The sequence below is a fragment of the Benincasa hispida genome, chromosome 11, assembly GCF_027475165.1.
Source record: "Benincasa hispida cultivar pf3 chromosome 11, pf3_genome.v1.1, whole genome shotgun sequence".
Classification (NCBI taxonomy): Eukaryota; Viridiplantae; Streptophyta; class Magnoliopsida; order Cucurbitales; family Cucurbitaceae; genus Benincasa; species Benincasa hispida.
This window is the reverse complement of record NC_143488.1, coordinates 6,068,230-6,078,888: the sequence shown is the minus strand read 5'-3', so window position 1 is coordinate 6,078,888 and position 10,659 is coordinate 6,068,230. Positions and strand designations below refer to the sequence as shown.

The 10,659-nt window shown below is 33.5% G+C and overlaps 1 protein-coding gene across 1 annotated transcript; it reads left to right on the top strand.

Annotated features, from left to right (window-relative positions):
- The first annotated feature begins 4,627 nt into the window (after positions 1–4,627).
- LOC120090975 (glycine-rich domain-containing protein 2-like) lies at positions 4,628–10,161 on the top strand. Its single transcript, XM_039048716.2, has 9 exons — positions 4,628–4,813; positions 5,210–5,381; positions 5,675–5,792; positions 5,881–6,135; positions 6,526–6,987; positions 7,134–7,672; positions 8,372–8,573; positions 8,903–9,058; positions 9,144–10,161. The coding sequence occupies exons 2-9, from the start codon at positions 5,224–5,226 to the stop codon at positions 9,864–9,866; spliced, it is 2,613 nt and encodes an 870-aa protein (XP_038904644.1). The 5' UTR covers positions 4,628–4,813; positions 5,210–5,223; the 3' UTR covers positions 9,867–10,161.
- Positions 10,162–10,659: the final 498 nt, after the last annotated feature.

Below are 10,659 nucleotides of genomic sequence, written 5' to 3'. Positions count from 1 at the left end.
ATCGAAATAGAGTTGAAGGAGATGATCATGGAAAAGAGAGAGATGGCCACATCGTTAAAAATATTAATATTAATAATTTTTTCCAAATCAGCTAGTTACCTTATAATTTAACAGTCACGAACCCCCCATCTCTAAGATGGAATGTCATGTTATTTACCGTTGAGCTAAACTCACATTCACTATTTTTCCATTAGCTAACTAATGGTCTAAGTAGCCTCAAGAACCATTTAAAACCATTTTTAAACCCTTAGGGACAAAAATGTTTGCCTTGAACAAAACATATAGGTGGAAGTGTTCCAAGATTATTTCAGAAATAAAGTGGTAATAAGAATGTAAATGAAACTCACATTGCGCTCATTGCAAAGAAAGAGAAGTGTTGTGAGGTAGCTGACTGACAAATCAGCCTAACTACCTCCTTTTATAAGATCTCGTCTAAAACTCTGACTGAAAGACTGAAGTAGACAAATCATGGATGCTATCCTGATGGCTTAATGAGGCAACTGACTTTCGGAGATGCAAAAAGGAGTATGGTTTTGAGATAAAGCTTAACATTGAAAAAGGATTTTTGCCTCTTTAAGATCAATTGGAAATTTGTGGATTTCTTGCTTCTTTAAAAGGATTACCCCTTGAAATGGAGAGAATGGATTTTTGCCTGCATGTCAACAGTTCAATATTCAATTATCATCAATAATAGGGGAATTTGATAAGGTGACCCTCTTTCACTTTTATTTTTGTCCTCGCTATGGATTACCTTAGTAGACTGTTGCAGAAACTGGGGGAACAAAACAGTATCAAGGGTGTATCCTTCAACCAAGATTGTTCCATCATGCACTTGCTGTTTGCATATGACATTTTACTTTTCGTGGAGGACAATGTCATCAAAATGTTATAGCCTTGGCCAAGGAATTGAGCCAAAATTCGACGAAAGAATCTACAAAAACCTCTAGAAATCCTCCATCTCCTAAAAATGCAAAATTTCCCTATGGACGCTCACGCCATCAAAGCATAAACACCAACTGCCCTTCCACTAAAGCCCTATGGAACAAACTTGAGTCAGCTGGAATGATTAATCAACAGTGTCACTTTAAAAGACCTAAGTAAGAACCTCTGTTGTCTACAACAAAATTCTAGGAGAAATATTATTCTCCACAACACTACACTGGCAGTTCTTTGGAGCATATGGAACGAAAGGAACAAACGCACCATCAAGGACATGTTGGTCACACAGAACAACCCTCCTCAAAGATTACAACGCCTCATCTGTTGCTATAAACTTAGCTGCTATATGTAACTCTTCAGACCACCTGCTTTTCTTCGTTTTCTTTCCTGGGCTTCTCTCTAGCCCCTACTTGCAGAGCTCTTTTGTTTGTACTTCTTGGACTTTAATGAATATATCCACTATGCGTGGGAGATGATGAAAGTGCTAAGAATGTGTCAATTTAGTTGAAATATTCCGGTGCATCTACTGGCTTACACTAATGTGTAATTTTTTTAAAAAAAAAAATGTTTGCCTTGAAACTTCAGTAACCAAATAGACATCAACTTCAAACTTCAATGACTAAAAATCCATTTTGGCCTAATATTTTTCAATTGAAATTGGTAACAAATATATGGAACAAAAATCAAGACACTCAATATGTAACTGTTAACTGTTTCTTTTAATTGGAGACGTGAAAATAACATATTGGTTGAAATTGAAATAGAAATCCAGATAATTTTAAAAATATAAATAAGAACAATATCTCTATTCTAAAGAAATTATTTCGATTTTTACTTCTTCCCTCCCTTTTTTCATTTTTTCATTTTCTTTTCTTTCTCCAGATTTTTCTTCTTCCCCTTTTTGTTTTTTTTATTATTTCCTCTATCGGATTTTTTTTTCTTGCCTTTATTTTTTATTTTCTTTCATTTCCTTCTTTTTCCCTTTCTTTTTCTTCCCTTTATTTTTTAATTTTCTTTTCTTTCTTTGGTTTCTACTTATTCATTTTTTTTATTTTCTTTTCTTTCTCCAATTTTTGCTTCTTTCCTTTTCTTTTTTTATTATTTTCTTTTCTTTTCTTTCTCCAATTTTTTACTTCTTCTCTTTCTTTTTCTTTTTTAATTTTTCTTTCTTTTCTCTAGTTTTTGCTTCCCTTTTTTCTATTTAATTTTCTTTCCTTTCTTTAGATTTTTCTTCTTCTCGTTCTCTTATTTTAAAATTTTTTCTTTCCTTTATTTGAATTTTTTCTTCTTCCCCCTTTTTCTTCACAAGAATTATGAGACTGAGTTTCATATCCAAGACTTGAAAGTAAGTGACTTAACACCAACAAGCTAATCATCAAGTTTGATTATTATAACAAATAATAAATATAAATAGCAAATGAAAGTCTATCAATAATAGCCACTAATGTTTTCTATCATTGATAGCTTAATCTTTTATTATATTTTCATAGTTAATAGCCACTTATAGAAATATATCATTGATAGCCAACTTAGTGAATTTAATTAATAAAGTTGAATCTCGAACTAAAATGTAAGTGGAATGCCTAAAAGTTATCACTAATAGCATGTTTATTAGTGATAGAAGCTATAATTGAAAAGAAAAAGGGACTTATAAATGTTTGGGAAGGACAAGAAAGGGGCAAAAAGGTGTTCAGTAGCTATGATTAATAGAAGCTACTACTGATAGCATGTTACCAGTGATAGAAGCTAATACTAATAGTATGTTATCAATGATAGAAGCTACCCAATAGCACATTATCGGTGATAAAAGCTACCACTGATAACACATTATCAGTGAAGAACTATCACTGATAGCAGGATATTAGTGAGATCATTGATAACATCTTATCAATGATGTTATCAGTGAAAGAAGCTGTCACTGATAACTACAATATGAATGATGTTAGTGATATTGGTGATAGAACTTAGGTGATATCTATATATCGAGTTTCTTTCAAAGATGATAACCAGTTATAGAAGTCTATAATTGATAGCCTTAAGTGTTAATATTTCAAGGTTGATTCTAATTGATGAAAGTCTATCAGTGATAGCGACTAATAGCTACTATCAGTAATAGACATGATAAAAGATTATTAGTGATAGGTACTATGGTAATCAAAGTTGTTGGTCTTCTTTCAAAGTTAATCACTATTTATAAATCTAGCATTGATAGCCACTGATAGCTTTAAGTAATGATATTTCAAGGTTGATTCTAATTGATGAAACTGAATCAATGATAGCTATTGATAATTGATAACAAATTAAAAACTAATATTTCAATATTGTACTAATTTTTCTCAAATTGAAAGTTATCGCTGATAGCAACTATCATCGATAACAATTAATATTTTAATTAATTGTTATCGATGATAGTTGCTATCAGCGATAGTAACTGATAGCAGCTATCAGTGGTATTTGAGAAAAGTGGGAAGAAGTAAGCAAAATGGTGGCTAGGCATGGGTTTTTTAGTCTTTTACCATTTTTTGATCTATATATGCAATTATTTTATATTTGTACTACATATTCTATTATTTTGGGTTTGAATTCTATTTATGCAACTAGCCCTAAATTAAAGAATCACATCCTATTTTTTTTGTTGAGTTGGTTCTATTTTGGCCGCTAAATTTCCAACGTTATTAAGTATATGCATGAAAACACATAAAACAAACAAAGCCTAATAGATGAATTAGTTTTGGGTTTAGTTTCTATTTAGTCTCTAGGTTTCAAAATGTTATACATTTAGTCCTTAAGCTTTGAGTTTGGTTTCAATTTAGTTCTTAAGTTTTAAAAAGTTACACTTTTACCTTTGAGATTCGAGTTTTGTTTCAATTTGGATCATAGGTTTAAAGATTAATACTTTTAACCTCTAAATTTTCGCTCAATACTCACTTTCCGTCTTTAGTATTAATGTTTATAAATTAATTTAAAAGGTTTATAATAAAGTAAGTTTCACTATTTTTCATCATTATTAAAATTAAACTTAAAATTTTGCCTCATATTTATTATATTTATTTAAATAAATTAATAGACATTAACGTCAATGATTAAAAGTGGGTATTTAATAAAAAAATCAATATGTAAAAGTGTACAAATTGAAATAAAACTCAAATCTCAATGGTAAAATTGTAACATTTTGAAACTTAAGTACTAAATTGAAACAAACTCAAGGCTCAAAGACTAAAGGTGTAACATTTTCAAAACTATGAATCAAATAGAAACTGGACCTGAGATCAGGAGACAAAAAGGTATTTTTCCCTAAATTTGAAACTTGATAGGGACCTATAAGACTCAACTCATCGGAGTGCCTTTTGCACGTAGCACCAAAAAGAGGTACTTTTACAAGAAATGTCTCTCCGTAGTTGACATTTGATGAACCACACAACATTGAATTCAGAGCAAGCAAGTTTTAGGGAGGAGATGCGTTGCAAAATCCTCGATTCTCATTAAGTGGTCGAACAAAATTGATAATTTAGAGATTTATTAGATCATTTTAAAGTTAAAGAACCAAATAAATACAAATCAAACTCAATTTTTTAAGTTAAATTTATAATTTGACCTTTTTAATTAATTTATTAATTTTCATAATTTTCCATGAAATTTCTTTTTAATTATTGATATTTATATTTTGAACCTTTCTCTAACTGCCAACGCGCTGAAGCTTCCCACGCCTTCTGACTTTTTTTATTTTATTTTTCCAAAAATATATAAATATGACAATTTCTTCCCTTTCCCTCTTCATTTATTTTTCCCTTGAGATTTTTTTTCTCTCCCTCTTTCCTTTTTCGTCTTCTTACAGTTCTAAACTCCCAATCTCGCATGCTCAAGGAATTTTAAGGTAATAATTTTCTGCATGAATTAATTTCTTTTTCCGATCTAGTGTTACTTGATGATTATTGTAATTAGAATCTAGAGAGAATTAGTAAAAAATAACGCAAAGTCAAACAAAATACGGTGATGGCAATGATGATGATGATCTTTATTTTTCTTTTCTTTCAGTTGCTAGAATTCGATGTCCGATTTCGAATATCTTCTGAGAAATTTGAATTACTATGCTAGAATTGGTTATTATCTATTTTTAATCGATATTTTCACTGAAGGATGAATTTGTTACTAATTCTCAAAAGAATTTTATGACATTCCCAGTTATCTCTATGATTGATGAATTATGTATAAGTAATTGAACGATGGAAGATAGTTAGAATATTGTTTTGAAATGGGTTTTCATTCACAGGCTTGTTCTGCAAAATGGAGAAGAACCAGGAGCTGGAGTGGGTAAAAGCACAACAGATTGAAATAAGTGTTGATTTGGTAGCTGCAGCTAAACGTCAGCTTCAGTTTCTCGCCACCGTCGACCAGAATCGATTCCTTTATGAAGGCCCTTGCCTTGAAAGGGCTATTTATAGGTAAGAAATCCAGAGGTTAATTTTTGTTTCACCTGTTTTTAATGTGTCAATGTAGAGGCTAAAGTGAGTTTAGCTCAATGGTAATTGGTTTGGCCCTTTTCTGGCCAAAAGTTCGATCCTCAATCCTTGCAGTTGTACTCAAAAGAAAGAAAAAAAAGTGTCCATGCAGAGAAGACAGTCTATTCATGATTTATGTGCACAATGCTTTTGGCTAAAAGCTTTATTCATACAGCTTTGTAAATTTATGGAACTGTATTCTCTTGGTTTCTGAAGGGTAAAAATTTGATTTGTAGGTACAACGCTTACTGGCTTCCATTGCTTGCCAAACATTCTGAATCCCCACTATTTGATGGACCTTTAGTTGTCCCCTTTGACTGTGAATGGATTTGGCATTGTCACAGATTGAATCCTGTACATTCTAGACTTCGATGTATAGAGTTCATTGATAAGACTGGTTTATTGGTTGAGTGGCTAACAAAGATTTTCTTAATTTCTGTAGCTGCGGTACAAATCTGATTGCCAGGAACTTTATGGAAAGATACTTGACAATGCCAATGTTATATCGACAATTGGAAGTTCTTGTCTAAGAGAAACTGAAGAAGTTTGGAACGAATTATATCCTGAAGAGCCCTTCAACTTCAACCCAACCGGGGAGTATCAAGAAGATGCTTCAAAAGTGCTCTCAGGACTTGATAAATACACCAAATATGATTTAGTTTCAGCTGTTAAAAGACAAAGTCCCTTCTTTTATCAGGTACTGATACTAAACTTTGATAAATTTTGTTGCAAGTGAGCCTAATGAACATGACTTTGTGCTTAAAATGTCTTAGTATCCCAAAAAAGAAGGTTATTTAAAAAATAGAAATCTTCTCAAAAAAAATTTTATGCGTTGTAAGCGACAGCGTTGGTCTTACAAGTTCAAACCTTTTCTGTATGATCTTTCTTTTAGTTTTCCTCTAGGGCCCAACTTCTTGGGTTCTTTTTGCAATTTCAGCATCTTTCTCAATGATAACATTTGCATTTCATTATAGTTTAAAAAAAAATGTAACCTTTATACAGATAGTATTTAGAAAATACAAGTGCATTAGATGTTGAAACATCCAATCCTTCGTCATATGTTTTGTCCTTAAATTGATGTGGACAGGTGTCCCGACCTCACATGGACAATGAAATTTTCCTTCAAGAAGCTGTGGCTAGATACAAAGGATTTCTATATTTAATCAAAAGTAACAGGGAGAAGTCCATAAAACGCTTTTGTGTTCCAACATATGATATTGATCTAATTTGGCATTCTCATCAATTGCACCCGCTTTCCTATTGTAAAGATTTAGAAAAAATAATTGGTATGGTATTGGAACATGATGATATGGATTCAGACCGAACCAAAGGGAAGAAATTGGATAATGGGTTCTCTGGAACTACTAAACAGTGGGAAGATACATTCGGTACTAGGTACTGGAAGGCAGGGGCAATGTATAGAGGCAATGGCCCATCTCCTCTCATGCTAAATTCGTATTCAGCTTCAACTAACATGATTAAAGATGATGTGGTTTCATCCCAAGAGTGTCAAAATATAGTTCATCTTCCAGAATTAAAGACAGTTGAGGTAGCTCCTTTGTCTTAATTTATTCTCATATTCCATTTCCATTTTTCCCATGAAATTTTATTGAAAATTTTAAGGTCAGTGACACATTTATACACTTGGAAATGAACTTATCCTACTACCGATTGTTATCATGTTTCTAATTTCAGGTCCTATTGGAGTTTGTGGAAGTTAAAAACATACCAGAAGGGTTGAAAGGAAATCTTTTTGTACAATTTATGAAAAGTAAACCAGATGCTATATTCAATTCCAAATGGAAACTAAGTATATTATCTGAGACAGGGGTGAAACAGGTAGCATCTTTCCAGTGTGAACCTAAAGGAGATCTGCAATTTGAGCTCATATGCTGTAGGTCTTCCAACATACCTATAACACGGACCACCTTAACATTGGGTTCAATTTTTCTCCCTCTACATGATATTCTTGTTCCAGCCTCTAAGCTCTCAATGGAGAGATGGTTGGAGCTGAAACCAGTTTCAGACCATGTAAGCTCAAAACCAATTTCCCTCCGAGTGGCTATCTCATTCACCGTTCCCCACCCTGCACCACGGGAATTTCATATGTTTAGTTCTCGAGAACTGTCCCGATGGACTTCTTTTCTCCCTTCCTGCACAAGGATGCAACGCTCAAAGGGTTGGACGCAAGTCACTGATGAAGCAGGAAATGAGGTCATCAACCTCCAATTGAGGTAAAGCGATTCATCCTTTCTAGTATCCCGGGAATTGATGCTATATTTATGGTTACATCATCTAAGAAGTACGCATATGGGTACAATTCACATATATTAGATGATGCTGACCTGGTGACCTTTCCTCTTTTGAAAATCTAGGACATGGACACGGAAATCACACATTAATAAAATACACGCTTTTATACCAGAAGGAAATTCAAAATCAATAAGTTTATGCATTTATATGTTGGAAAAAAATTAGTTTGATGTATATCCTAACAAAATTTATTATATGTCCTATATTATTGTGTCTATTTATACTTAACAATGGTGCAAGAAGTGTCTAACAAATGTTGGACCTAGATTATATTGATTTTATACAACTAGTGTCTAACACATATCTGTTGTCCTAACAAGTTTTAGATATACATCCAACTAATGTCAAAGTGTCCAAGTTCACATATGGCAAACTAAAGTGTTTGTGCTTCTCAGTGTGTGTCCTATCATGTGTGCGCACTTATAATAATAATCTTGCGATTGGAAGTGATATTGAAAGTGTGGTTGTTGTAGATTAAATGTCTTTGTAGACAATTATCCAAAGTCTTCTATGTACAATCTTTGAAATGGTTTGACATCCCATTTACAAATGTTATCATATAATTACACTGCAGTTAATGCAGCTCTCAATTTTCTTTGTTTGGCTCTTTTTTTGTCAAGGGATTCACTGAATGCAAAGGTGGGGAAAAATTCCATTCCACCAAGTAAGGAGGTTATTGGCATTAAAATATCCGGTGAATCATGCCATCTTGCTGAGTATGTAAAGACAGGGTGGTCTCTGATTGATGGTCAATGGTTCCTTGATTTTCAACAAAAATCCAGTGAAGATGGTCATCTTTTCAAGCTTGTGGGCAAGAGACTGGTATGTATGGTCCCTTTTGCAGAAATTTGATTATTATTATCCCATGATGCTGGAGCTCTTAACAGTAAAACACTCGGGTTGTCTATTATCATATCGAAAAACTAGAAATTATATTGATATTCTCCTTATTGGCCAGAAAAACTAGACATAGTTACACACTGAAATTTTCATATCATATACAAGTCAATATAGTTATTTCAATATGCAATGTATTCATCTATTAAATTCCTCCTTCTAGAAGCCCTTTTGGATTAAGTTTCCAGCTTGTAACTTTTCATCTTGATGACTTTAAAATTTTCCTATTTTCTGTCAAATACTTGCTTGTATAGGTGAAATTTTTCCAGGGCAGGAAGTTGGATTATGAGCCCAAAAATTGTGAGAAACATAACCGTGAACATGATTTTGTGTCTGCCATCGAGTTCTCTGCAGAATATCGGTATGGAAGAGCAGTGGCATTGTTCGACTTGAAATTTGGAGTTATCAAGGTACTACTACCATGCAATTTTGTCTATTTTGCAAATTGAATGTTTGAGAATGATACTGACCGACTCTCTATATTGTAATAAAAAGATAAAGGAAGAATGGATGGTGGTGCCTGGAATCATGACAGCTTTTATTCTCCTTCACACACAGAAGAAAAAAGGGTATAATGGCCTAACTATAAGTGAAGAAAAATTGGAGGTTGACCCTGTTCCTGAAAGAGTACAAACGTCTGGCAAGGAAGAAAAGAATATGAATCTGACCAATTTATCCTTTTCAACTACAGATCTAAAAGTCAATGTTTCTGAAGGAATTGCAGTTGTGCCAGTAAAAGAAGAAGAGCTATTTAGCAGTGACAATATAACAATGCCATTGAAAGAGGATAAGCTTAACAGTCATTGTGGTCGAAACACGGTGAAGAGTGGTGGATGTGGTGGATGCGGTGCTGGTAGTTGCGGTGCAGGGTGTGGAAACATGGTGAAGAGCTGTGGATGTGGTGGATGTGGTGCTGGTGGTTGTGGTGGTGGGTGCGGAAATATTGTAAACAGTGGTGGTTGTGGTGGATGTGGTGGGGGAGGATGCGGTGGTGGTGAGTGCGGAAACATGGTAGAGAACAGTGGTTGCGGAGGGTGTGGTGGAGGGTGCGGTGGTGGGTGCGGTGGATGTGGTGGTGGAATCCTAGCAAAGAGTGGCGGCTGTGGTGGCTGTGGTGGCTGTGGTGGCTGTGGTGGATGTGGCAGTTTTGGCTCTAAAACTGCCCAACCAAACGAAGGTAACCAGAGTGAAGAAAGTATTGCTGGAAAAGAGTTGTAAACAGCTTGAGCAATGGAATGTGCCTAATGAACAAAGTTTGTGTTACTTTCCCTTTAAAAAATGTATAGGCAAAGTCCAAAACCTACTCAATAAACATATGAAAGTCATGTTGTGTTTACCACTTTGTGTGTGTAATGCCTGTGTCAAAATCATGGTTTGTGTACAAGTCTCATGATTTGTAAAATGGGTTTGGCTGTATATATTCACAAATAAATGTGTAGCCACGTCAGTGTGAGAATTTGAACCACTTTCATCTCTATTACATAGAAAATAGAGAGAAAATTTCCTTTGCCAATATCTGCATAGAATTCTTAGACGTATTATTGTGTGTGTGTGTATATATATGTATTGAGGTACCAGGGTTTTGACCGTGGAACTGTGATGTCCCAAAGTATATATCTATATATAAATATATTTAAAACTTTAAAAAAAAATTATTTTTTTTATACATTATAATTGAATTTGGAAATCAAACCAAATCCTAATCATCTCCCCATTTCACCACCATCACATTAATTCTAACCCCATACCGATTTCGAGATCCAAATTTGCAACATATAGGAATGGCTACATGATAAATGAAGTAATTGCATTGATGACAATTATGTACAATAACATTTTTAAGGAATTACAAATATAACAAAATTTATTTGTGGTAGATTTTGCCATTGATAGACTACTACCATATGGTCCATCAATAATAGATTTCGAAAGTAAAATCTAAATTTGTTATATCTACAAATTCTTTTGGATTTTGCTATATTTACAAATACTTTGAGCTTAATTACTATAT